The sequence below is a fragment of the Botrytis deweyae genome (assembly GCF_014898535.1).
Source record: "Botrytis deweyae strain B1 chromosome Unknown BDEW_001, whole genome shotgun sequence".
In the NCBI taxonomy this organism is placed as follows: Eukaryota; Fungi; Ascomycota; class Leotiomycetes; order Helotiales; family Sclerotiniaceae; genus Botrytis; species Botrytis deweyae.
This window is the reverse complement of record NW_024066208.1, coordinates 582,023-608,230: the sequence shown is the minus strand read 5'-3', so window position 1 is coordinate 608,230 and position 26,208 is coordinate 582,023. Positions and strand designations below refer to the sequence as shown.

The 26,208-nt window shown below is 43.3% G+C and overlaps 11 protein-coding genes across 11 annotated transcripts; 6 read left to right on the top strand and 5 right to left on the bottom strand.

The window, feature by feature from the left end:
* Window positions 1-146: 146 nt before the first annotated feature.
* EAE98_000198 (uncharacterized protein) lies at window positions 147-1,785 on the bottom strand (the record flags this gene model as incomplete). The annotated part of the gene is made up of 2 exons (XM_038947816.1): window positions 147-1,362; window positions 1,415-1,785. 2 exons carry the CDS (start codon window positions 1,783-1,785, stop codon window positions 147-149), a joined length of 1,587 nt encoding a protein of 528 aa, XP_038815493.1.
* Window positions 1,786-2,886: 1,101 nt separating this feature from the next.
* On the top strand, window positions 2,887-4,360 carry EAE98_000197 (uncharacterized protein; the record flags this gene model as incomplete). Its single annotated transcript, XM_038947815.1, has 5 exons — window positions 2,887-2,956; window positions 3,007-3,346; window positions 3,418-3,604; window positions 3,792-4,047; window positions 4,137-4,360. 5 exons carry the CDS (start codon window positions 2,887-2,889, stop codon window positions 4,358-4,360), a joined length of 1,077 nt encoding a protein of 358 aa, XP_038815492.1.
* Window positions 4,361-5,035: 675 nt separating this feature from the next.
* On the bottom strand, window positions 5,036-6,461 carry EAE98_000196 (uncharacterized protein). The gene is made up of 2 exons (XM_038947814.1): window positions 6,202-6,461; window positions 5,036-6,117 (listed from the first exon to the last, which is right to left on the bottom strand). The coding sequence occupies exons 1-2, from the start codon at window positions 6,406-6,408 to the stop codon at window positions 5,713-5,715; spliced, it is 612 nt and encodes a 203-aa protein (XP_038815491.1). The 5' UTR covers window positions 6,409-6,461; the 3' UTR covers window positions 5,036-5,712.
* A 1,086-nt stretch (window positions 6,462-7,547) lies between these two features.
* Window positions 7,548-9,749, top strand: EAE98_000195 (uncharacterized protein; the record flags this gene model as incomplete). Its single annotated transcript, XM_038947813.1, has 3 exons — window positions 7,548-7,877; window positions 7,984-9,109; window positions 9,163-9,749. The coding sequence occupies 3 exons, from the start codon at window positions 7,548-7,550 to the stop codon at window positions 9,747-9,749; spliced, it is 2,043 nt and encodes a 680-aa protein (XP_038815490.1).
* Window positions 9,750-11,881: 2,132 nt separating this feature from the next.
* On the top strand, window positions 11,882-13,438 carry EAE98_000194 (uncharacterized protein; the record flags this gene model as incomplete). Its single annotated transcript, XM_038947812.1, has 1 exon — window positions 11,882-13,438. The coding sequence occupies one exon, from the start codon at window positions 11,882-11,884 to the stop codon at window positions 13,436-13,438; it is 1,557 nt and encodes a 518-aa protein (XP_038815489.1).
* A 632-nt stretch (window positions 13,439-14,070) lies between these two features.
* EAE98_000193 (uncharacterized protein) lies at window positions 14,071-14,710 on the bottom strand (the record flags this gene model as incomplete). Its single annotated transcript, XM_038947811.1, has 2 exons — window positions 14,071-14,494; window positions 14,604-14,710. The coding sequence occupies 2 exons, from the start codon at window positions 14,708-14,710 to the stop codon at window positions 14,071-14,073; spliced, it is 531 nt and encodes a 176-aa protein (XP_038815488.1).
* Window positions 14,711-15,116: 406 nt separating this feature from the next.
* On the top strand, window positions 15,117-16,128 carry EAE98_000192 (uncharacterized protein; the record flags this gene model as incomplete). The annotated part of the gene is made up of 2 exons (XM_038947810.1): window positions 15,117-15,435; window positions 15,494-16,128. The coding sequence occupies 2 exons, from the start codon at window positions 15,117-15,119 to the stop codon at window positions 16,126-16,128; spliced, it is 954 nt and encodes a 317-aa protein (XP_038815487.1).
* Window positions 16,129-16,929: 801 nt separating this feature from the next.
* Window positions 16,930-18,086, top strand: EAE98_000191 (uncharacterized protein; the record flags this gene model as incomplete). The annotated part of the gene is made up of 2 exons (XM_038947809.1): window positions 16,930-17,472; window positions 17,571-18,086. The coding sequence occupies 2 exons, from the start codon at window positions 16,930-16,932 to the stop codon at window positions 18,084-18,086; spliced, it is 1,059 nt and encodes a 352-aa protein (XP_038815486.1).
* Window positions 18,087-18,905: 819 nt separating this feature from the next.
* Window positions 18,906-22,901, bottom strand: EAE98_000190 (uncharacterized protein; the record flags this gene model as incomplete). The annotated part of the gene is made up of 3 exons (XM_038947808.1): window positions 18,906-19,264; window positions 19,328-22,035; window positions 22,085-22,901. 3 exons carry the CDS (start codon window positions 22,899-22,901, stop codon window positions 19,094-19,096), a joined length of 3,696 nt encoding a protein of 1,231 aa, XP_038815485.1. The 3' UTR covers window positions 18,906-19,093.
* Window positions 22,902-23,239: 338 nt separating this feature from the next.
* EAE98_000189 (uncharacterized protein) lies at window positions 23,240-24,739 on the top strand (the record flags this gene model as incomplete). The annotated part of the gene is made up of 2 exons (XM_038947807.1): window positions 23,240-23,516; window positions 23,565-24,739. The coding sequence occupies 2 exons, from the start codon at window positions 23,240-23,242 to the stop codon at window positions 24,737-24,739; spliced, it is 1,452 nt and encodes a 483-aa protein (XP_038815484.1).
* Window positions 24,740-25,087: 348 nt separating this feature from the next.
* Window positions 25,088-25,792, bottom strand: EAE98_000188 (uncharacterized protein; the record flags this gene model as incomplete). The annotated part of the gene is made up of 3 exons (XM_038947806.1): window positions 25,088-25,306; window positions 25,408-25,606; window positions 25,761-25,792. The coding sequence occupies 3 exons, from the start codon at window positions 25,790-25,792 to the stop codon at window positions 25,088-25,090; spliced, it is 450 nt and encodes a 149-aa protein (XP_038815483.1).
* Window positions 25,793-26,208: the final 416 nt, after the last annotated feature.

The following is a 26,208-nucleotide window of genomic DNA, read 5'->3' as shown; positions in this document are numbered from 1 at the left end:
GATGTACCCATTTTGATGCTGGTGATATTATCGGCAATATCCACCAACGAGCTTTCATCCGATGGCTCATTAACCGCAGAGTTTGGACAATGTGAGTACTAAGAATATCATGTTCCAATTTTTCCATCATTCAAAGATTGTCATGCTCAAAGAGCCTCAACTCCAGCTGCAATCTCGTCAATCTCATCATTACCCCCCTCCACAAATTTATAAACACCCAACTGTCGCTTGTTAAAACACGTGCTAACAAAAATCATATCTTCATTCGTGATAGTAGGTCGTACTTTTTTCGGGGTGCCACTCAGTCGTCTCTTATTGAAATAGGAGCTTAGGAATACCAGACCTCCATCTCTTCTACCAGGCTGAACTGCGCTGGCATAACATAATTGAGATTTGTTGGTTGGGTTTGGCCATTTGGGAATTTCAATGTTAATGGATGCGAGGACTCTAACGCTCCAGATGCTATCCTTTCGTTCTACTTTTAGGATCTTTGCGCCAACTTCCATGCATGACGCTAGTACTTGGAAGGAAATGTCATCGCCGGACTCAGTTCTGGATTCGTCTTCGGTTGGTCTGGGATATTCGTGGAGGAATTCAAGTCGGTATGCTCCACCTCCAACATCCAAATCTGCTGCAACATCGATTGGTGTTTCTTCTGCAAGCTGATCATACGTTACTGGGCCGTGGGACCATTCCATGACAATGACTCTGACTTTATTGTCATAACTACCAGTTAAGAGAATCCATCTTTTACCCCCACATGGTAATGGTAAAATAGAGATAACCGCAGCATCATGCCCCGAGTATGACGTTTGCAAATTCAAATCAACATGGTTGTCCCTATTACGGGGATTTCCTAGAATGCAAGTTCGGAGTTTCGAATCATCGCCTCCTGAAAAGATCCCGTGGAAGTTTTCTGAAGATGTGTAAGGATGACAAGTCCAATAGCAACAATATGCATATTGAGGCTCCTCGCCAGAATATGGGATTTTCAAGGAATGCAATGATACTGGCGGTTCTTCCTTCCTCATGTGTAAGTCCGAACCGTGTATCTTGCCATATATAGCGCCAGTAATGTTAAGTATCTGAACGACTCCGGTTGAAGCCGTTACAGCTAAAGATAGGTAGCCATCTGTGGACGTTGAAGGACACCATGCAAAATAGGTGATCAGAACGGAATCATCAAATACTTTCCATGTATTGACGTGTTCGATATTGGGAGAAGTATCCTCATTAGTCGTTATTTTGAAGAGGGATATTCTGCCCGTGCTGGAGGAAACTGCAAAATAATCTTGGTCTGTGGGACAGAAGTGAAGATCATAAATCGCGCCATATGGATATGGACGTGATTGGCAAAGGGTTCTAATCATATCAGAGGTGACAAGAAGGACATACGCTCGTGAATGATGCTTACAAGGAACCATCCTCAAGATGATATAGCATTACACTTCCATTTCTTTTTTGGAGAGTCGATGGAGGTTCTGACTGGTCTTTCGATTCTTCCGAAACAACATCGCTATCTTCGACAAAAACAAGTGGTTCGTGAGAATAATCGACTAAACTCAAAGGAGCTGAAGAGATTATTCCTTCTTTATTGGGAAAAGGGTCTGTATTCACAACGACTTCACTCGAAGCCTTCTCAACATTTACCCATGAGTCTTCATCTTCCTTATCTAACTCATAGGTACCAATGACGAACCATGAAGGGTTATTTGGCCAGAACTCTATGCAACTTGGAGGGAGGTCCAAGAGATCAGAATCAAGAACTTCGATCTTTGAGGCCATCTTTGATTGATTGATGGGGTTTTGGCATGGAGAACTTGTTTCTCATAAAGATTTCCCTAGCAATATAGTAAATGCAATGAGAGAAAGAGAGAGAAGTCTGTTCTAGACGTTTCGTTTTTTTTTATGTTGATCTTGTCTTGAGGTTTAAACGGTTCCAAGGAAAAGGATTGTGAATTCAAGCCACATTGCACCGCCACCACATGCGATGAAGTCACCAGAACTGGAAGGGCTCAATGGTTAATTGCGAGATCTAGAACAAGAAGTTACAAAGTCACCAAGGCTTATTACTAGGAAGGTACACCAGGCAGTACCCAATGGATTCTCTCTTGTGCATCAATCTTCATCATCAATCTTCATCCTTCCTATATATCCCGCTCGCCGCCTCCAATATATCGAGGGGCAGCGGCGGATCGAGGTAAAATAAGTACCACACAATGTCCGCTTCGTTTCCACTTCTTTCATAACCATATCTCCATATATACTCCGTACTGCTTCTTCACCAAACATCTGCAAACATCTACGATCCCCTGTGGTTTGCTATGCATTCGGGTGTTTGCTTCCTCCATCCCCGGAGGAAAACGTATGCAGGTCATGTTTGCTGTTGAAAGGTCAAGGGGAAGGGGATGATTACTTCCAGGTGGAAATATCATTCCAATATGGAATTCAACAATATCATTGACTATCCTCAAACTCCAAAGCATCAGAATCAAACACTCATCAGCAAACATCCGAACGTTCTACAAGCTCAATATCTTGATTGACTCAAAACATCTCTGCTTCTCGTCATAGAAAGCAAGATTTGGATGCCCATCAAAAGACAACATTCTATGGTCCGTGCATACCCTTCCTTGAAGTGAATTCCCCTCAACACTTCCAAAGTTGAAATCTTCCGTCCAATTTGTTAATTGATACATCTCTTTCCATACATATCTTGATACTATTACTTTTATCTATTCAATATTCATTGATCCAGTGGTCATATAATATCCTTTTTACGTGTACATATCAATAATTCATCTACGTGTTTCTCCAATTTCCAACTTCGACTTCACTCACTTGTCACCCGAAAGTTCGTGTGAGAAAGTCTCTTCCAAAAACATCATGGCGAATGGAAAAGAAACCAAAGCATCAGACAACGAGGGTTATCTATCAGATGAATCGGACTTCTATGGTAATTCAACCATGACGCCACATTCATCTCACTACTAACCCTCACATTAGGTGATTCCCAGACCAAAGCTTCCTTCGAAGGTCGCGCTGCCGACTTCGACGCTACAGCATATTGGAAAAGTCATCGACCAACTTTGACCGAAAAGGCAGATGCCAATGTTGCCCAAGCCCTTGCAAATCCAGAGTCCAAAGCGACTCTGTATAATCCGTATGCAGGTCAGGCATGTGCATGGCAACTTGATGAGAGTATTGACGATTTCTTGCGACGAATGCCACCAAGAACTACTGAAGTTACTCCATCAACTCCGTGGATATTTGTCACCAATCCTTTTCGAAAGGCTCCAAAAGGCATTGCGGTAAACGATGAGGCCCCTCCTGGTGAACATTCCAAGTGAGTGATACTGGATAGCAAGACCAAGAGAATTTGGAGAAGCATATTTCACATACTAATCTTGTAAATAGCTGGGCGAGATGTGTAACCGAGGGGAATCGTTTACTTGATGAGCTGATCACTATTCGGAATACTATCGAGAAAGAAAACTCAAAGAAGTCCACAGTTGCAATCGATCGGATGATAAATAAAGAGAAAGAGATCATTGTCCAGAAAATTCTAGATACAGCTATTGATTGTGGATGTACTAGTGGGAAGGCATGTATTGTATCTCGCTTATGTTGTTGCACCGGGTATCTTAGCTTCTTGCCCCTCTGTTAGTGTCCAAGTAGTTCTCGGATAGCCCTCAATACATATCGGATATATACATCCGAATCGCCAGATATTCCCGATCTTCCCTCCCTACCATATCCATGTTTTAACTCTAATACTAACTCTTCCTCAGTGGATGATATTTTCTCCTCCCTCCGAAGTAGACGAAATCTGGGCCGCAATTGCCAAGGCCACCTCGACCAATTCTCTCGGTATATCCGCTAAAGTAGCACCCAAAGATGGAGCCGACCTACTCCAAAAATCAAGACTCATATGTATCTACACCGAAGATTTCTCCGACAAGATGGATGTGTATCGAGTCTTGAAAGCCATCCGAGAATTAGGGTTGGTTGACCGGACTCTAAAGGGCGCGATTTATTACAAAGCCGGTAAGTAAACCCCATTTATCTCTCCAGATTCTATCGAGGAGCTAGGCGAAGTTGCGTTGGAGAAACGAGATTAATGATTGGGATATTAGATGTGTACACCAACCTAGAACTCTCCTCCAACAATCCCTACGATATCAAAGCCTCTCTCTACAAATCCTTTGAATTTTTCAAAAATCCTCCTCTTCCTCCATCCACAGCCCCTGGATTGAGATCCCGCACTGTCAAAAAGGAAAATGGGAAGGTGGATTCGTTCTTTCGAAAAATTAAGAAGGAACCAAGTGATTTGGCTATGCATCAGGTTAATTATGAATGAGATGCTGGGTTTTTTGAGAAATCGAGAGGCTTGAATTACAGTCTGGCGTGAGGATAAATGTGAATCTGAAGATTCTTGAAAAGAGAATGCTCAAGGAGTGTCAGCGCGTTTTGTTTCTTCCCGACGCTCTGAGGGCTAACAATCTCATTACCATGAATGTTTTCCCGCCACGACATTTGTGGAGCTAGGTAGCTACAACGAATTGATTCGGGATTCAAAATATCTTCTTCTAGAGAAGCTCTAATTCAGAGATCTAGCTATAGCTAGGATTGTAGGATGGCTTTAGAAAGTAAATACCTAGTAACATGTGCGTTTCATCAAAACCACACTTTCGATATAATCTAAGCGAATGGCAATTTCCTCTTCACTTCGCGATCGTGGATAAACTGGCCGGATTCGGGGAGGGATAAAAATTTGCGTACCTATGTAAATGACGATCTCTGTGGAAATGGATAGATAGCTAGCTATTTGCCAGACACGAGTTATTCGCTAGACATCTCATACTCGAGTATACAAATACAAATACAAATACAAAATTTTCCAGATCAGAACTATCTATTATGTGACTACCTAGGTAGTTTGTATTTTTCGTTTGTGATATACAGGGACGTAGAATGGAAGAGGATAGATTAGATTCGATTCGATCGGATGTAGAGAGAAGGCAGTGAGTTGGGGGTTTGTAGCGAGGTATATATATTTCTTTTAAAGTTTCTATTGGGTACCTAGGTATCTATCATTCTTGGGAGATGGTGAGGAGAGTGATATGAAACGAGCTGCTACCTGCCGTCTTGGAAGTAGGCATCGTCCTGAAATTCCCCGAGTTTGATTTCAAGAGTGGAGGTTGACGAATGGAGTGTTGGGATTTGGAATTTACAGATAATTACTTTGGGTACAAGCAGGTAAGATTGGAGTTGTCTACTATCTTACTGTATCAACTGCTACAGAGATTCCTTGCGTATAGTGGGCAGCTTTTACTTACTCTTTTGGTCGATTACTACCCTTCGTTATTCACAGATGAGAGTGGCGGGCCCGTATCTGAACTGACTAGCTTCTTCTTCCTTGTCCTCGCCGTCTCGGAAACTTTTCTTGACTGACAAGTTGTCCAGACATCCTCTTTTATTAATTGGCCGGCGTGTTGGTGCAGATATGGTGAGATGGGGGTATGAAAATTCAATACAAAATCCCATTGTATATCCTCAGCGTTTCTCCCGTTGTCACCGGGACCCCAATCGCTACCTCTATTTCGTTCGCATCCTTACCTCCAGGCCTCTCTTACTCTGCGATAGTACTAGACGTTCGAAGATTGGTCTTTCACCATCACTAGTCGTTTCATATTCCCTCACGAATAGACCTTAAACATAATCCTCATCCCTTCCCTCCACCATCCCACTCATGTCGCCCACCCTCTTCAAATGCAGCACCAATCTATATGCACAACTCCCATTCAAATAATATCTATTCAACTTCTTACTCCTCACAAATCCCAGTCGTTCATATAATCTCATTGCGGCCACATTCCCCTCTTCGGTTTCTAGAACTATTTCATCTGCTCCTCTGGCAGCCATCGCATCAATTGCCAGTTTTACCAATTTGGTTGCGATGCCCTGACCGCGAAATGATGATGAGACTGCGAGCATGGCTATGTATCCGCGAAGGGTGGGTGGGGAGTGTGAGGAATGAGTTTCGAGTTTGGCGATAAGGATGCCGTGGAGAGGGGGGGTAGTTGTGGGGGTTAGAGGGAGAGAGGGGTCGAGTGCCTGGGGAATGTTAGTTTGATTTGGAAGTGAATTGAATTATTGATTGTTTGTCTATTTGGGGGGACAAGGAAAAAGGGAAAATACCATAAAACATAAATCTCCCCATTGGTATAGAAAATATCGATACACATAGATGCTGTAAGGTTCGCTCAAATCTTTAGATATCAGGGCTCGAATTGAGGGTAAATATTGTTTCTCGAGTGAATGCTCGTATTGTATATATCGTAGTTCGGCTGGTAAATCTTTATTGCTTGTAGATATAGGTGTTGTGGAGCTGGTCTCTGAAGCCATGTTTGCGGAAATTATCGAAGTGGTTGTTTGTGAGGTCTCTACTTATTATTATGTTGTGTGTTCTGGGTATCTTTAAGAGGTATGTATGAGTATGTAAGAGTTGAGGCCCCGGCTTATTGTATACTAACCGAAAATATATCAAAAACCTTTATTTCTTCAACTTTTGAATTATATATTATTTCAATAAATATAAAAATGAAATTATTAAAATTGATATATATTATAATTAATTATTAAAATTATTCAAAAAAATAAATGGATTATTTTTAATATTTTTTTTTGATATAATTATAGATTTTCAAAATTAGAATTTCTAAAAAAACCAAAAAAATCGATTTTTTTATATAGAAAAAATGTTATATGTGATAAATTTCAAAAAATTTCAATTTTAAAAATCTATAATTATATCAAAAAAATGCTAAAAATAATTTATTTATTTTTTAAGATTTTGAATATAGTAATTTTTTATATAAAAGATTTTCAAATTAACTTTTTAATTATTAAATAAATTATAAAAAAAATAAATTTATATAAAAAAAACAACTTTTTTGTAGAGATTTTATTACAAAAAAGAATAGTATGCGATAAGCTGGGGCCTCAACTCTTACGTATAGGATGAATCTTGATGGAGGGGACGACGGGACAAATGATGATGATGATCCGATAAGTTGGACTGGACTGGATTGGCTACTGGATAAACTTCGGTAAAATTTGATTGAATTTCTGAATTTCTGATATGTCACGTGGATGTTTTGGGGAAACTTTTCGTTTCTTTCTTCACATGTAAAAATACCTCTTGCACCCCTGTCAATCTTTATTTTTAACCAATCAAAAAAGGCAAAAAGGTTAACATGAGAACGGAAAACAAAAAGTTCCGAGCAAGCCGCTAAGCTGCCAATCCCGAAGCAAGCGCAAACAATTGGGATCAATGCGATTACGTAGCTTGGCAGGTTCAAGTTAGAAGGATCGATGTAAGGTTAATCGATCCCAAATTTGTATTTGTGAACAGAAAAGTTTCCTTTCTTCATATTTTGAACTTTCCATTTTCTGACAATGAAGAGATGAGTTGATATTCATTTTTATTACTTCTTCTCATTCTCACTCTCTCCCCCATAAATTCTCAACTTGGCTCTCTCATCATGTCCCTCATCCGCCGCCTATTCCTCGGAACTCCGACGCCATCCCCCTCCCCCTCTATTCCAGCAACCCGTTCTTCCTCCCCCTCCAAAGGCGAAGAAGTGCGTCTCGCGCCCGTAGTTCGAGTCCTCACGCATAAAGAACGAAAACATAGAAAACGACGCAACACATTTATATTTTTCCTCGGTGGACTGTTTGGCTTGGTGATAGCGGGGTTTTTCGCGGGCAAGAATGATCTACTCGAGTTACCGGAAATGTTGGAGGGGATTACTATGGATAGTCTGATGGACGTGTTGCCGGCGGGATTTGTGAAGGATGCAAGGGATCTGGCTGTAGGTGCTGGCCTTTCTGTATTGTATCCCTCTTTCGGTTATGGGGGAAAGTTGGGCATGGGAAGGTTTTGAGTTACATGTGAGGCTAATGAATCTTTGTCTGTAGAAGGGAGAACGGGAAGCCGTGAATTATGATTCGTTCTCTGTGGGTTTACATCTCAAGTCGCAGGGAATTCTTGCGCATCATCCAGTCATTATGGTTCCAGGTGTTATCTCGACGGGGTTGGAATCTTGGGGTACGACTAATGCTTCACGGCCTTATTTTCGCAAAAGATTGTGGGGAAGTTGGAGTATGATGAGAGCTTTGGTTGCCGACAAAGAAGGGTGGAAAAGACATATCATGTTAGACAAACGTACTGGACTGGATCCTCCCGGAATCAAATTGAGAGCTGCGCAAGGATTTGACGCTGCCGATTTCTTCATAACAGGATATTGGATTTGGAGTAAAATACTGGAGAACTTGGCGACGATTGGCTACGATCCTACGAATAGTTACACGGCGGCTTATGATTGGAGATTGTCGTACGCGAATTTGGAGGTGAGAGATCAATACTTCACAAGATTGAAGACGCATATCGAATTGGCGAGTAAGATTTCAAATAAAAAGGTGGTCTTGGTTTCGCATTCTATGGGTGGTCAAGTGCTGTTCTATTTTATGCATTGGGTAGCATCTTCGAGTGGCGGAAACGGTGGAGATGATTGGGTTGACAAATATGTTGATTCTTGGATCAACATTAGTGGATGCATGCTTGGAGCTCTCAAGGGATTGCCTGCTGTGCTATCAGGAGAGATGAAAGATACCGCACAACTAAATGCATTTGCAGTTTATGGCCTCGAAAAATTCCTCAATAAAGAAGAACGAGCTGAGCTCTTTCGAGCCATGCCAGGAATCTCTTCCATGCTCCCAATTGGAGGCGATGCTGTTTGGGGTAATGCAACCTGGGCACCAGATGATACCCCAGGTCAGGAAGTCAGCTATGGACAATTTTTGAATTTCAAAAACCAAAACACATCAACGGGGTATCGAAATCTTACGGTATCGCAATCTCTAGACTATCTATTTAATACCACAGAAGATTGGTATCGTAAGGCAGTCAAGGGTAGCTATTCGCATGGTGTGGCTCATACTACAGCTGAAGTGGAAGCAAATGAAAAGGATCCAAAGAAATGGATCAACCCACTTGAAACGAGATTACCTCTTGCGCCAAATCTGAAGATTTATTGTTTCTATGGTATGTTCTTCCATCTCCAAAACTTTTCTTTTACCAATGCTAATATTCAACAGGTATCGGTAAACCAACCGAACGTGCTTATTTCTATCGCCACTCGGATAATCCCCTTTCGTCCCTCAATATCACAATCGACACCGGTCTATCCCAAGCTAACATAGACCACGGCGTGATTCTTGGCGAAGGTGATGGAACCGTCAATTTACTCAGTGTCGGTTACATGTGTAATCGTGGTTGGAAATACCATCGCTATAATCCAGCAGGTATAAAAATTAAGACCTACGAAATGCCTCACGAACCAGATCGTTTTAGTCCTCGTGGAGGTCCAAATACTGGAGATCATGTGGATATTCTGGGGAGACAAAGCTTGAATGATTTGATTTTGAGGGTAGCAGCAGGTAGGGGCGAGGAAATTGAGGAAATGGTTGTCAGTAGGATTGCGGAGTATGCGGCGAATGTAGAAATTGGGGAAGAGGAGGCGTATAAAGTTAAAGGGGAAGAAGATGATGGTAAAGAGGAGGAGAAGAGGAGAGGGAGAGTCAGGGACAAGGTTGAAGAGAAAGCGGAAGAGGTGTTTGAGACATTGGAGAGGATTGTGGCGGGGAAGGATGGGGATAAGAAGGGAAATAAAGATGAATTGTGATAGAAGGGGTACTTGTGTTTATCTTCCTTTGGGGCTTGGTCGGGATTGGGAAAGGGCTAGGGTTGACGATTGTACATACAAATGATACAACACACGATATCATACGAAACGACTTAGAATATGGAGTCTGATTAGGGAAGGGTCGGAGTTGGGATCGGAATCCAGGCGTTTTAGACGGAAGAGGGAAGAAAGTGCGTTTTTCATGTGTTGTACATAGCCGCACCTCATATTTGAACACAAAAGTATTGCGAACATCGCAATTCTTCTAATGCGCGTTTATCATTAGATGAGCAAGGAAGTCAGAGGGGATAGATGCATGTAGTAGTGATGAATCTGTATCAACAACCAATTGTTTAGCGAGCAGAAAGAAGAGATTTTTCTCCATTCCAGGTCGGTGGTGATTGTTAATCATGAGTATGTGTTCTTTGGCATTTCAGTCCTGCTGTTGTTCTTGATCGTTGGTATTCGGCACTTGGAGTCTTGAACGAACGTGGTTTCCAGATACAACTCGATAGTTCGACGTCACGAAGGAGAGAGGGAAAGTGTATTGACTTGATCGAAATTGCTGAACTTTCTCAAATACTCAGGCTCTGGATCTCTGCATACCTACGTACCTAAATGTACGACCTAGTTGTATCTAGTACTGTACTTAAACTCCTCCTAGTCAAATCCTCTTTCTTCTCTTTCCGTTTCTCATAGAATCGATCTCGAATTCGGCTTCATCGCGGTTTCCCGATGTGTTTTGGACAGATTGAGGAGGAAAGAACAGAAGGGGATAGTGATGTGCTTGCTATTTCTATATTAAATGGAGTAAGAGCGATTTGGTTTGTTTAGTTACTCAATTCATCGTATTTAAACCCGAAAGGACGTTGATTTTTTTCTTTTTCTTCTCTTTTCTTTTCTTTCTTCTCATCATCAACACACGTACTTCTTCTTATTCATAGCTTACAGATTTACAACAACGCTAACAATAACATTCGTTTTCTCACACGATTCTTGCTTCTGGCTTATTGCTAGGGTGGTTCTGTTCTCATTGACATTCGTTTTGGGGATATAGATTTATTGTCTTATTCTTTACATCGTTGCCTCATTTGTTGAGAGTTTCTGATCACTTAAACCCTCAGTGCTTCTCATTTCATCTCGAGTTGTCAATTTAGTCCATTCATAAGTACAGTAGGGCTGAAGGACAATTTTCCCTCAATTATATGCCTGGTCATTATTAACACCACACTCTTTCCTACGGATCAAACTCCGGAAGCAGCATACGCCTAATCTCCATCAACAAGGACTATTCTCTCGCCTGTTTTACGCATTCCTGCAATTACAACTGTAGTAACGTCAACAGGGGTGATAGTACATATAATTCCTATCACAATATATGGCTTTTAATTTGCTAGTTATTTTGTGACAGACTATTGTGTCTGCAGGGTGACGAACGAGACGGTCGATGGATTCACGGCAGACTCAAGATCATCAGGAGAACCAGGAAGTCAGACGAACGTTATCTCAAGCGTCTAACTCGGCTGAGGAAAAGAAAACTCTAGAGACAGCGGTGCAGTCAACATCGAGAGAACACTCGCGACACGCATCGCCAGTACAGTCGCCACCACAAGCATCACTCTCGCCTAAGCGGCGTACATGTCAACGCAAGCCATCTCCCCCATTCGTCAGTGCCGTGGAGAGAACGATAAGAGAGACATTGGCGCCAAAGAAGAGGAAAAGGAAGTGGTGCCAAAAACAGGTGAAGACAGCAAAGAAGTGGCTTCAAAGATTGATCAAGAAGTTTCAAAAGACAGCCCCAGCGCAATCGCCACTGCTAGAACCACTTTCGTCGTCGGCGCTAGCTCCAGCTCCAGCTCCAGCTCCCGCTTAAATTCTAACTCCAGGTCCAACTCCAAGTCTAACCCCAGGTCCAGCTCCAGATCCAGCCTCAGGTCCGACTCCAGGTACAGCCCCAACCCCAGGTTCAGCGTCAGCTCTAGTGAAAGCCCCAGAGCAAGCCTCGGAGCAAGCATCGGAGCACCTCCCAAGAAACGAAAGTATAGAAAAATACGATCCGTTCTAAAAGCAGTCAAAGAATATTGGAAGCCAACACCCAACCCACCACGTAATCCATTACAGTCACAATCACTATGGCAAACAGAAAACCCTCCAGCAGCATTGCGACCAGCTCCAGTGCAAAAACGGCAGAGAAAGAGGACACGCATTCTGAGAGCGATCAAAGAATATTGGAAGCCATCAGACAACCCAGTACCACCACGCGACCCATTACAATCGTGGGCACGGCCATCAGCAGTGCCACCACCTCCAACACGAGCCTCAGTGCGACCCCCAGTGCGACCCCCAGTGCAAAGAAAGCAGAAGAAAAAGAAAACAGTTCTAAAAGCGATCCACGACTATTGGAGGCCTCCTCCACCTTAATTGCTCGGGAATCTGAAGGTCAGGACCAGAATCAGTCTGGGGGCAGTGGGGATGAATACATGCAGATGCAAGTGGTTGAGAGCGCAAGAAACGCTACACATGTTGCTCCTGAAGTGGGAAACTTTGCAAGTGAAAACCTCTTGTCAAGTTCGTCAAGTTCTACCATGATGGTGGCGACTGCGTCGTTTACTAGTGCATCGATATCTCATAACGACTTACCTTCGACGTCAAGGACAACGATGACTACTATACTATCAGCCTCAATCTCTGCACTTGATATTCGAAACAGTGAGAGTGATTCTGATCGATCCTCACAAACTGGTCTTTTGACTGCAGGCTCTGTACCTCCTGCTCAATTTCTCCCAAATGAATCCAATTTATCCACTCGAGGTGGCCGTGTAGCTGGAGGTTCTCTTGGTATGATGTTCGCAGTAATCGACCGGCCCCGCATTAGTCAATTTTCTAACACATCGAATCGATTACCCTTCATAGTTGATAGAATCATAACTTTCGCTGATGGGCGCTCCCAAGCAAACTTGAGAGAAGCAGTATTAGGTCCTCCCCAAGAGCCGAGAGAGGGATACTCCGATACGGAAGAGGAAGATAATATGGATTCAACTTCAGATTCAAGTTCAAGTTCGGAAACTGATGAGGAAGACGATGAGAAAAGCGAGACATCTTCAAGTGATTATGATTGTCCTGGATCAGGGACCAGCCATCGTCGTCAACGGACAACACAAGATCGACAAGATGAAAAAGATTCGGGATCTGGGGGAAATCATGGTTCAAACACAGGTAATGGGAATGGAAATGAAGATAAAGAATCACCCGATCAATCAGATATTGTTACACGATCCGCGCAAGAGGCCAATAGTAAAAGCAAGGACATACTGTCAATATTGGAGGCGGATAACAATGTCAAAGAACTTCATGCCGATCGCTGGGGCTTGAATCTCCTTGGAGGAAAAGGACAGGAAAAGAGACAAAGACGTGGTAATACTACTTCGGATTTCTTTGGAGGCGGTTTTAGGAGTTTGGGTTTCGGTATTGCTGCTCAAACATCCAATGGAAAGAGAAGAAAAATTGGCGAGAAGGGCGAAAAGAAGGCGAAAGATGTGGACATGGACGATAATGATGATGTCGATGATGAAGATTCTGGGTTTGACATGGATGATGAGGGATCTGTCAGTAATGTTCTATTTTACAGCTTCAAGGGACTAGTGAAGAATTGGGATAGATTGGAGTGTTCGAGGAGATATCGAGTTTGATGCGTATCAATGCAGTGGAACCTGTACAGCAAACGGGAGGCTAGTAGATGTTGACGTTGAGGAAGTGGGATCGGTAGTTGTCTTTTCGATTGAGATAGTAGATGGACGATCGTATGGGTTGTCGTGGAAGGGGTAGGGAGGAGGAATTGTGTGAAATGTATTTTAGATGTTGATCAGGGAGATACATACATCAGCGACTAAAGTCAGCACCACATCATTAGCGAAATAGATCAGCTTTATACATCAAGCCTATACTCTTTCTTGGTGTAGTCATGAGAAGAGAATTCTTCGTTAATTCATATACAGTTTTCGAGTCGAGATCACCCCCTTCCATGCATAACCTTCTTGATTTTGTCCCGAAACGCCGAACTATGCTGGGCTGGCCATTATGTCATACACCTCATCTTGTCTCATCTCATCATATATCATATCGTACACCCTCTACCCATTCATATAATACATCCTCCCATCCCATTCCACAAGACCATCTCCTTCTATATTTTTCATATTCGAACCTCTGCTCACTCCACAAGATCACAATATATCTTGCCACTACCCAAACCCCAACAATCTTCTTTTAGACTCCCGTACTCATTTTTAAGTCCCTCAACTCATTGTGATCTTTCCCTCTCCTACCCGCATCTCCCATCCCTCCAGCCCGTCCTCCACCTCTCTTCCCAGCGCTCGCAATCAAACTCCCTCTTCCCCAACTTCCGATTCACATCATTGTGGGCCTCGCACATCCACTTTCCAAACTCAGCGCGACTTTCCGTGCGCACCTTGTTCTCGGCCATGTAGGTTTGGAAATCGGAGGCGCAGGTCCAGCAGGGGTAGAGTTGGGAGAAGAGGCTCATGAAGGTGGAGATGTTGGTGCGGTCGGTGGGGGTGGGGTTGCTGGGGTAGGAAGCGGAGAGCGTGTGCAGGAAGGTCCAGGAGGCGCGGCCGAGGGCTTCGATGTCGGGGGGGCAGTCGGTTGGGGGGGAGGTGGTGGGTTGAGAGGTTTGGAGAGATTTGGTGGTGGTGGTGAAGGAGGCGAAGGAGTTGCAGGAGCGGCAGCTGAGGGGGGGGGAGGGTTAGTTTTTGGGGTTGGGTGGATGTGATGTGATGTGATGTGATGTGGTAGGATGTGATTGGGAGGAGAGGAGAATCAGTATGTATGACTTACGGTTTCCCATCTTTTCCCAATATTACACCTTTGGGATATTTTTTTGGAGGGATGGCCGCGCTCGCGGTAGGTGTATTTGTGGTTTCATCCTGTGTATCGTCTGCCATTTTGGCCTTTGTTATTCGAAGGAAGGAGAAGGATTAGATGAAATATGCATGAAGTTTTACAAAAATGTACGAAAATGTCTAGATGTATTAATAAGTGAAGCTCTGGTTTGTAAGAAAAGGAAGATGATCGGCCTTTTCCGCATTTTCCGCATGGGTACAGGGGTATGATTTAAGCTTAAAAGATTGACGTGTCATTGGCGAATAGAAAGAGGCGTAGTGCTGATAGCTTGAAGCAGAGGCTAATCGTCATTTCTCCAACATGTGCCCCGCAAGTGGGATGGATGGATAAAGTTTCATGTGCTTTTTACGATAGTGAGATTTTGACGTTGGGATCTAGGGAAATTACAATCACAATACGAGTGAGAATTTGAAAGATTGGAGAGAAGGAATTTGAGGAATGGAAAGAATGGGGAGAATACCGACGTTTTTGTTGAAGACGAAGAGTGTGCCGAATGATGGGTACGAGGAGAGGTTTGAGGAAGTGAGTTTTAATGCGATGAGGCATGGGGGAGGGGTGGAGGGGAGTGATAGGGGGTTTGAACCGATTTTCGTGCCGGTATTGGAACATAGGTTTGTGGATGAAGGAGTGGATGAGGTTAAGCGGTTACTTAAGGAGAGGGGCATTGGGAAAGAAGAGGGGAAGAAATACGGAGGCTTGATTTTTACCAGTCAGAGGGCTGTGGAATTATTTGCTAAGTTGGTGGAGGAGGGTAAAAATGAAGATGGTATGCGATGAATTTGATTCGATTGAGTGTTATAGATCATTTACTAATAATTTTCTAGATAGCGATGAATGGCCACATCTACAAGATATACCAGTCTATACCGTCGGCCCAGCTACTTCACGAGCATTACGATCGATACCTCAAACCCCCGCCTTGAATATCTTTGGTGCCGAATCAGGAAATGGAGAAGCATTGGCACATTACATGTTAGAACACTATGGGGATTGGTATAAGGATCGCTCCATAAAACCATCTCTACTTTTCATGGTTGGAGAACAGAGAAGAGATATTATTCCTAAAACATTGATGAATCCAGAACTATCAGTCGAGAAGCGAATTCAAGTCGATGAATTGGTGGTTTATGGTACGGGAGTAATGGAATCTTTTGAGGAAGATTTCAAAGCTTTATTGAAGGAGACGGAGAATAGAGATACGAGATGGGTGGTCGTTTTCTCACCGACAGGATGCGATGCTATGTTACGATCACTCGGGATGTTAGATTCCCACACTGGGAAAATACAACGAGCGGATGAACAGGAGGATGGAAAGAGAAAGACTTTCATAGCGACGATTGGACCTACCACGAGGGATTATCTCAAGAATACTTTTGATTATGAACCGGATGTTTGTGCTGAGAAGCCAAGTCCTGAAGGTGTAATTGAGGGGATTAAGAGATTCTTGGATAATTGGTAGCTATAGATATCTCGTTAACGATTGAAAGATTCTCGACACATGATCTGCTCATTTGGGTTTCAAGTGCAGGTTTGTATGTAATTTGTGGATTGGTGATACAGCATGTTGAATTTGATGCAATGTCGATGGGAATTCATTCCGAAGGTTGTTATGCATAAAATCGTCCGATCATTCATTTTGATAACGTACAAAAACGGCTATAGATGTCGTTGGTCCGTCGACTTGGAATCTTATATATAATTGGAGATATATTTTGAGTATCGGACGGAACAATCAAATCTCGCTGAGAGACATACAACGAGAATCCAAGGACGAGATATAAACATCAAACATCAAACATCAAAACATTGAAATCTACCACTCAAACAAACATTTCTTGGCTCCCGCACACCTTTCAGCCTTATCCGTATCTCACCTAATCTAACCAATTGAAACTTAGTGGCGCCCCCCTTCAATAATCAGCACTGGCAATTGGAAATCGACAATCGACATCTTTCATTTCATCAGACCACGAATGGGTGAATTCACTCCAACCAATTGCTCAAGTACGACAGCTTTTAAAGTATATAATTCTTGCTCTCACAGGTTACTACAATTACCATCTCGAGATTCATTCCACGAAGCTAGCTAGCTCTACCTCTCACATTCGCATCTTATCAAGGTTCCAAGCTATCCTCGGAACAAAACCACAAAACATTCCAGTAGCCCTCGCGCATATCAAACACGACATATACCTACCAGTGGATCCATCAATGCAGTAAAACCATTCCAACACCGCATTCACAATCGCATCCATCCACAATGCCAAATAATCGCTATCACGACGAAACCCCCATGTCCTCCTCGGGCAACTCTACCCCCGCCCTCTCAAACTCCACAAGTTGGGCTGTCCCGACCATTTCCACCGCAGTCACTGGATTACTGCGACGTTTTTCCACCGAACCTTCTACTCATTCGGGTAACGGCAATGGGAATCATCACCACAATACTTCCAATCACGCAAAATCCCAATCTCCATCATTCTCCCCAGCACAAAATGGTATTCAAGGCGTCTACACACCTCCTCATCGAACAGCATCGCCTTTTCAACCACCGCCTTTGTATCCGGTGACGTTGAAGGGGTGGAGAGAAAATACAGATCCCTCTGCGCAGTTGTTGAGCCGCGCATTGGCGGAGGAAATTAGATTACTGGTTCCCCCACGCTTACAGTTGTGCGAGGAATGGAATTTGGTTTATAGTTTGGAACAGGATGGGGTTAGCTTGGGCACGCTTTATAAGAAGTGTGATGACTTGAGGGGTTTGAGGAATGGCTTTGTATTGGTCGTTAAGGATGGAGAGGGTGGGGTATGTATCTTTATTTATCTCTTGTCTGGTCGTTATCTTGGTGGTCTTGGGGCTACGTTTGAGATTGGGCATGTGGCTAATGAGATTGTTCACTATAGTTATTCGGCGCATACCTGACAGAAGCACCGCACCCCGCACCTCACTATTTCGGCACAGGAGAATGTTTCCTCTGGCGCGCGACCATCCTTTCCTCCTCCCTCCTAGCAAATCTTCCCCCTCCCCCTTCCTCCGACACAACAAACTTGCAACGCTCAACCACCATCGGCGCTCCTCGAAATCAAAACCATAACCCCGCCCATCCCTCTTCACTCCTCTCTCCCACCTTCTCCCAACACCCTCCCAAATCCCCCTCCTCCATTAAATCAGGCGCCAGCACGCCCGAACGAATCCGCTTCAAAGCCTTCCCCTACTCTGGAATAAACGACTACATGATGCTCTGCGAAACGGGCTTTCTATCAATAGGAGGTGGAGATGGGCATTATGGACTCTGGTTAGATGATACCTTTGAGAAGGGCGTAAGTAGCAGTTGTCCAACATTTGGAAACGAACCATTGAGTGATGAAGGGGAGAAATTTGATATCATCGGGGTGGAAGTGTGGAGTATTGGGAATTAAGCGGTAGTGATATACGGGAGGGAGAGGTCCTCGGCAAGGAGAAAGGAAAAAGATGCAGGAGATGCAAAGGGCCTGGAAGAAAGTGAAGAGGAGGTTACAGGACGATTCGGATCGATTAACATATGCATGATACCCTTATTGCGAAATTTGTAGGCAGCAGTTTGAAGCAACTTTTTCTCTCTCTCATTACAGTCCATTAATAAGAAAATGGATGGCGCGAGTAATATAGCAGGAGTGCACGGCGAGAAAGAACCATTCTATAGTCACATTATCAAACTTTTCTTCAAAAGTTGAAATGGAATTCTGGTGCAAAAAGTAACTGACGTTTAAAACTTCACATTATAGAGAAATAGTACAGTGTGAGTAACATGATGTGATTGAGATTCTACACTACAACCCTCTATTCCGTTCCTGACACTTCAATTCTTTCACTCTCAGCCAGATATCACAAGATCACAGTATCACGATACATGAGAGGAAATACCAAACTGCCGTTCTCATCTAATCTCATATCTGGTAGAAGAAAATAAAAAATGAATGCCAAAAGCTCACCGGGAAAATGAACATTTCCCGGTGAGCTAGGCAATTTTTTCTTGGATGCTTCTAGTTTTCGTCGAGAAATGAATGTTGAGAGTAAATAGTGCCTACCTAGTATTCTCTCGGTACTATTTCAAGAGCACTAATAAATGATATACCTAACTGCGTGATCCAAGTGTAGAGTAGCTAGCTGAGGAAATGCACATTTCGATAGAAAAGAAGTGTAGACATGACACCGAGATCACTTCAAATTTGTATTTGCACTTGGAAAATTCTTGGATATTGTATGTGGAAAACCTTATATTCATCAAGATCGTTAATACATCATACAACCTAACGCCAGGTATCAAGTATCATTTCTCGATGATCATAGCCCTAACACCGTAATCATCAATATCATCAACCATCCAATACAAGAAAGCCCATTCCCAGTTTTCATCTCCTGCCTAATACACACCTTCGACGTAAAATCAAGCACTAGCCTGTACAACTCTGAACCCTCCCTGTACCAACTTGGTAATCTCTTCATTCTTGTGTTGTAATAAACTCAAAGCATATGCGACATCATTCCACTGTCTTTCGCTTTCACATCTAGCTAATCGAGCTGCCAATTTATCGGCAAGTTGGCGGGCATGTTTATCCTATTTATCAGATCAGTATCAATTCCTGTGATGTAAACATATACAAAAAATGTAGCAACATACCTTTTCAATAAATCCAGCCAAGAACTTAATGATTCTCCTGAGAGCATCCTCTTCAAGCTCCTTCTCGGCACTCAGCAAGCTGAACATATCAACAAAGTGATTATATACAGCGTTGTCCTTCGTGCTCAGTTCAGTAAAGAACATTCTGCTCAAATCTGCGATACGTTTGTCATCATCTTCGAGACATTTAGCCATCTCTCCTAGTTGTCCCTTGACCTTCACTTGACCGGCAAGAATGAGGAAAGTGAGAGTCATCAAACAAGTTCTCTTCACACTTGCATCCTTATCGTTCAATCTTCTATAAAGGAAGTCTGTATTTTCATCAATAAGATGGTTAAAGCAGACAGCCATATCACCAAGAGCGATTACCACATTCGAACGGATAATCGGGTCCTTCGATCGCTCCATAATAGTGATGAGAAGAGGAAGATTAGTTTCACAATATTCGGAGCTGACGCACATGAGCTTTGCCAAGCAAAGGGTAGCAGCTGCTTGAAGGTTGCGATCCTTGTAGGTTGTGTTATTGGAACAAATTTCAGCCACAAGTGGTCCAAAGTTAGCGAGTAGGGAATTTTGTCCAAATAACAGTTCACGTTCTCTGATGTGTGCCATGGCGTCCGTGAAATCATCTTCTGTTGTTCCTCCTATCATATCGAGATCATCGGCAGCTTCTTTCGCGGCCTTATCTGCTGGTGTCTCCGCTGCTTTGTTCTTTTCAGCGTCTACCTTCCGTCTTTTGAAATCCATTTCGCAAAGCTCAAGATGCACAATCTGCTTGATAGCAACATGTCCGACTATAAATAGAAGTTGCGATAATGCAACAGAACCCTTCTGCTTGTTTTCGGATGGTGCTGGAGTTTCAGTCTCCGCTGGTGGCGCTTCTTCTTCCCGTCCCTGTTCTTCGGCGTCTGCATCCGGCATATCTACGTCCATCATGTCTGTATCATTGTCCTCATCCAATTTGGGTTGAGGCGATGCCGCAGCTCGCCGCTGGAATACGTCTTTTGTCTTTCTTCGGAGGATCTCTGAACAAAGGCTGTCTGGATGTTTCGAAAGGGCATAAATGGCACTAATCGCCTGTTCGGCTACACCATACCACTCTTTATTATCAGACTCCACTTCGATAATAGCAGCCAACTTTCCGAGGACGGCATGATCGTTACTAAGCTTCGAAGTTTGCTGCGTCGCTTGCCTTCCAGTAGGGTTAATTCGTCGCAGGGCTAAGCATGTGTATTTGGCCAACTGCAAGTCTGATCTACCAAGACTCCCCAAACCAATCCTTAACATTGTTTCCATTTCTCCAACCACAATCTCCGGCTTTGCGGTAGCAAGCATACCCAACACAATGATTGCACCTCGTCTCTGACTCTTCGAAATTTCTCTCTTCTGGACTCCATAGACTTGCCAAAGTTTTGAGATGACGAGATCCGGAATATGGTTCGCCTTCATCATGGTGCTCAATAGTTGCTCAAGGGAGGTTAATTCTGCCGGTGTCGCTCCAAACGTCAAACTAATCATATTACGTGCAACGTAATTCGCAGCATCGTTTCCACTGTATGTATCAGGGGCTTCAAAAAAGAGACGTTTGTAACAATCAATAAGATGATTTTGAACACCCTTTCCTTCGTCACTATTACCCTTGGTCCAGATTAGACGTAACATTCTTCTGATGCCAAGCTTATTTTGTTCAATATTGTAAGCATCTCCAACTTCGAAGTAGTCCATAGCCTCAATAACCTCGCTCTTATTCTTCGATCCAAGCAGTTGACAGATAATGGTAGTAGCTCCATGTAAAACTTCAATAAATTTAAGAGCCTCAACATAGTATCGTCTGGTCAAAGTTAACTTATTGATAGCCTCTGAAGTAGCAGCTTCTTCTTGTGCTTTTTTGATTGCCGCAATCTTTTCCTCGTCGCTCATAGGTGCTTGAGCCTTCTTAGGAGAATCCGATTCCAGAACAGTAGCATCGTCTAGTAGTTGGGGATCTGCTTCAGCTGTGGTAGTATCAGCTAATCCAGCTGCTTCGGCTGGAGGCTTTAGTGCATTCAGCTCCGCATCAACGGCTTCTAATCGAGAATTCCACTCCTTGAAATTCAACTGTGATCCGTGCATTAGACTAAATGGATGGGTTTTGATCAAGGTTCCCAAGAGTTTGACGGCATTTCGGCGGACATTACTACTCTTATCCTCTAAACTTCGCGCGGCTAATTCGGCGACTCTCTGTCGACGCTTTGGAAACTTTTGTTCGAGTTCACAAAGCTTGATGTAAACCTGGATTGCTCGACATCTACAGTAAGGGTTGATATCCAAGAATCGTTCTTCCAATACGTCAAAGAATGCATTGAGTTGTGATTTGTGGTTATCGCCACGTTCTTCCTGCTTACTCAGGTCTGCTATGAGATTTCCACAGATTTCGATGAGGGCACATCGTACTGCGTAGTTTTCGCTATCCAGTTGTTTTGCCAGCATAGTCATTTGCTTGATAACCAGCCTAGGAGCGAGCTCGGAGAGTTTGACGATAAATGCCGAGACCGACTTCGGTCCCTTGGTATCGTTACTATTGAATTCTTTGTTGCTAAGCTCTCGAATTATTTCGTCCGATAATTGAGGATAATCATATTGCTCGGATAGAATATGCAAAAATTCGGCCATAGGTTCGGCTAAATGCTCGAAGTAGGTCAAATTCTGCACGATAGATATTTGTGCAGCTATCATCTAGTCAGTTCAAACCCATTCATACAACTGAAATTAACCTACCATAACCGTGGCCGTGATGCTTGACAGCAATGCAGAGCACTTTGAAAGCGTGCATCCGGATTGCTGTATTCTTAACTCTTTGCTCACTTTCTAGTACCATATACACAGGTCTCGTAAATAGACTAATGAATGTATCCCTCTCGGATGTTGTTAGAAATATCTTTGAGAGCTTTAACTTTAGGACCTTGCACATAGTGTCAAGTGCTGTTTGTAATTGAGCAGATGAGTCCCAGTTCTCGTTTTTCGCACTTGCTTTAGCTTTTGAGGCCTTGCCTCTTCCACGAGCCACCGGAGCAGTTGTCGACTTCTCGGCCGCCTTGGTTTCCACCGCTGCGATCGTCCATTGTAATAGGAATCCAAGGATCTCCAGTAATTGTTTATGGTGAGCGACTAATTCCTGTTCATCCGTTTCGAGATCGTTATGGATGGTATCCGCTTCGGCAGAAAGACCGGAGACTATGAGGTCAAATGTTTTGCTCAAGGCATGTGTAGGTAGGGCGGAAGAGGATCTAGAAAGTTTGAAGAGTTCAGAATCTGGTTCGGTGGGGTAATTTTGAGTAGATTGAGGACAAACTGGTACACACTTTAGCAGGAATTGCAAGGAATCAAATGATGAACTTCTTGTAATAGCATCTGGATTCTCTGCAACTGAATCCACGATGGGATTAAGGACACTGTTGACCAGGGCATTTGTGAGTGATTCGGGGTCATTTTCGCAATCGACAAGGTTGGAATCTGCCTCTGGTGTCGGAACAGTCGCGGGGTCGCTCATATAATGCTTAAGAGCATCATTGATATCGAAATCTATTGTATCCATATTGTCGACAATGACGACCTATCCAGAATCGCAGTAGAATACATAAACCGAGTTTGTGTATTGTCGTTGATTTATTTGTTTGTACGGGTGAAGTTTGCGACAATAGTTGCTAGGGGTTTTGTGTTTATTGATGTTGACTTTCTACCACTTCAAGACTAGCGCCTAGAATCTGCACCGCGATTTGACCGCGACTTGAAGACCCCGCCAATAATCACATACAGCGAGCAATAAATTACTACTGCGTCGATTGTACTAAGCAACCCGATCGAGATCTCGACTCCATTCAGTGATGGGTCTTTGAGAATCTCAATTTACTCAAAATTCTATTCAATAGCAATATGTCAACAGCACGTCAACGTCAAGGGAATACCAAAAATTCTTTCCAAATTCACAATGACGAGACAAATCAAGAAGAGGCAATGAATGAAGAGGGCCTCGAGAATGACGAATCAAGAATTGAAGATAACGAGAGGCTGCAAGATGAAGGGTATTCGGAAGAGTCTGACGAAAGCGATGATGCTGTTGATGCTGCTACTGCAGAGGATATCGCCAAGTTTGAAGCAACTTTCAAGGGCATAAAGGATCGATTTCGGCTGATAAATCGTATTGGAGAGGGTAAATCAAGCAATTGTATGTTATGGCGCGGTTACTAACGCGATCTAGGTACATTCTCTACCGTTTACAAAGCAGAGGATCTCTTATATGAGCATTACGATAATGATTGGGATATTGAAGAGAAAGAGCATTCCGCATGGACGTCACCGCCCGTGAAAAAAAGGAAGACAGGTGGAATTCGAGAAGTCTTGGACCAATATAATCAACAACGCCGTGGGAAAAAATATGTTGCTATAAAGAAAATTTATGTTACAAGCAGTCCAACTCGAATCCTCAATGAGCTAGACCTCCTAAACGACCTCCGAGGCTGCGATTCAGTCTGCCCCCTCATTACAGCATTCAGGCATACCGATCAAGTAGTTGCAGTTTTACCATATTTCAGACATACGGATTTCAGAGAATATTTCAGGAAGATGAAAGTCTCTGATATGCAGGTGTATTTCCGGTCGTTGTTCACCGCCCTGAAGGCCGTTCATGCCCAGGGTATCCTTCACCGGGACATCAAACCGACGAATTTCCTCTACGAGCCGGATAAGAAAAGGGGCGTACTTGTGGACTTTGGATTGGCAGAGCGGGAAGAAGAGGATTGCAAATCTTGTCTGTGTACAAGAGATTATGATACACGCAAAAGGAAGCTAGAGAATAGTGTAGCCGTTCAAAATTTGCCATCGGCTGGCTACCCAAAACATGATAGTCGACCATCGCGGCGTGCAAACCGAGCTGGAACTCGTGGCTTTCGGGCTCCTGAGGTGCTTTTCAAATGTCAAGAGCAACGGACGAAAATTGACATCTGGTCTGCAGGAGTAATACTTTTGACTATACTTTCAAAACGTTTCCCGTTCTTTAATTCGGCTGATGATGTTGAGGCAATGATTGAGATTGCTACCATATTTGGAGTCAAGAGAATGAAGAACTGTGCTTATCTTCACGGGACTGTTTTTGAAACCAATATTCCTACGATTGGCCAGGCTGGGTTCGCGTTGGAGAAAATCATCCTATGGTCAACATGTAGAAACGATGGAGGACCAGATGGGGCGGAACAGCCCTTGACTAAGGAAGAGAAATTGGCCGTCGAATTTTTGGAGCGCTGCTTGGAGCTCAATCCGCACAAACGTATCAGCGCGGAAGATGCCTTGAATCATCCATTCCTTCTGGAACCAACGCAAGATGACATCAAGAACGAAGATTATGATGAGGACGAATTAAGTATGATTCCAGCGTAATGAATGGTTGTATTGGCGCTTTGTGGATTATGGGGAGTATGGTACATGTGTGTTTTGGGACTTTATTGTATATATATATATTAGGATTGTGAGGACATTGATATCTTGCATGTCAGTTCTTAAGATACTGTTTTACACAGCACGCAATCTAGATGTAGAGGTTACTTCAAAAAGTGAAGCCTCGCTCAGATTGCACAGCACCCATAATAATGAAAATCAATTCACCAACGAAAAAAATGGTTTCATAATTCCTTTCATTTTCATCAAGAACTCCAATAGCCATTTGTTCAGAAGCCATTTATGGTATTTTGAGAAAACCTATAATCCATTCGCTATGAATTTTCCCATTTATGCAACCAATTCAACAACTCCTCCAGCCTCTGTAATCTTTCTCTCTGCCTCCTTGCTGAACCATCTTGCGCGTACAACCAATGGTATTTCTGGGATTCTACCCTTTCCGAGAACTTTTGAGTAGCCGAGTGGGAGGAGGTCGAGGACTGGGACGGTGTCTTTCTTTTCGCCGGAGAGATATTCATCACGCTTCTCGGCTGGGACGAGGGACCAAAGCTAGGGAACAATATTAGTAAATGTATTTTTGTGCCATATTCGTCGCATCTCGAAAGTTCTCAACTTCCCCGCGATCCAAATCGTTGTAGAACTGAACGTACCTTGTCAAGGTTGACAACTGGCTTCCAGAAGTGGTTGCCTTGCTTGTGGAAGTATCTCATACCGACCTTTCCGAAGTAACCTGGATGGTACTTATCCATGTTGGTTCGGTGGTGATGTTGACCACCAGCAAGACCACGACCACCTGGATGCTTGCGGTGCTTTCCTACACGACCTTTACCGGCGGAAACATGACCGCGGCTATACAGAAGAAATCTCGTCAGCTTCAATTCTTTTTCAGTCCTCCATCCAATGCACTAGCAACAAGTTCGAGGGGAATTGATCTGGGCGCGCGCGCTCAATCGGTTTGTGATTTTGTCGATAGGAAATTGCGATTTCGAGGGATAGAACGTACTGCTTGCGGGTTTTGCTCAAATGGGTAGGCATCTTGTCGTTGAAAGAGTGCCGTGTGGTTGTCGATGTCTTTGGTGAGACTTTGAAAGTTCGAAAAATGTTAATAGGAATTCAAACAATTGTGTGGGCGCACGTGGACGCTAGTAAGCGAACAAATAAAATAGTTTTTGCCTCAGGTCCCACAGTTCCATTTCTTCTCACGAACCCTCGCCGTGCTTTCTATCTTGTTAATCTCGAAATTGATCTTCTGTTCATTTTTCAAACCTTACTGTGTTGTATAAAGTTGATGAATATTTATCATTTTGTCAGAATTTCAAATGCTCAATATAACCCAAATCTTCTATAGAAAATTTACAATATTTCATGATCCAGCTGATATATTCAGACAAATCCCCAGATTATCTGGTCTATAATCATCATAAATCTACCTTCGTGGTATGCGTTCTCTA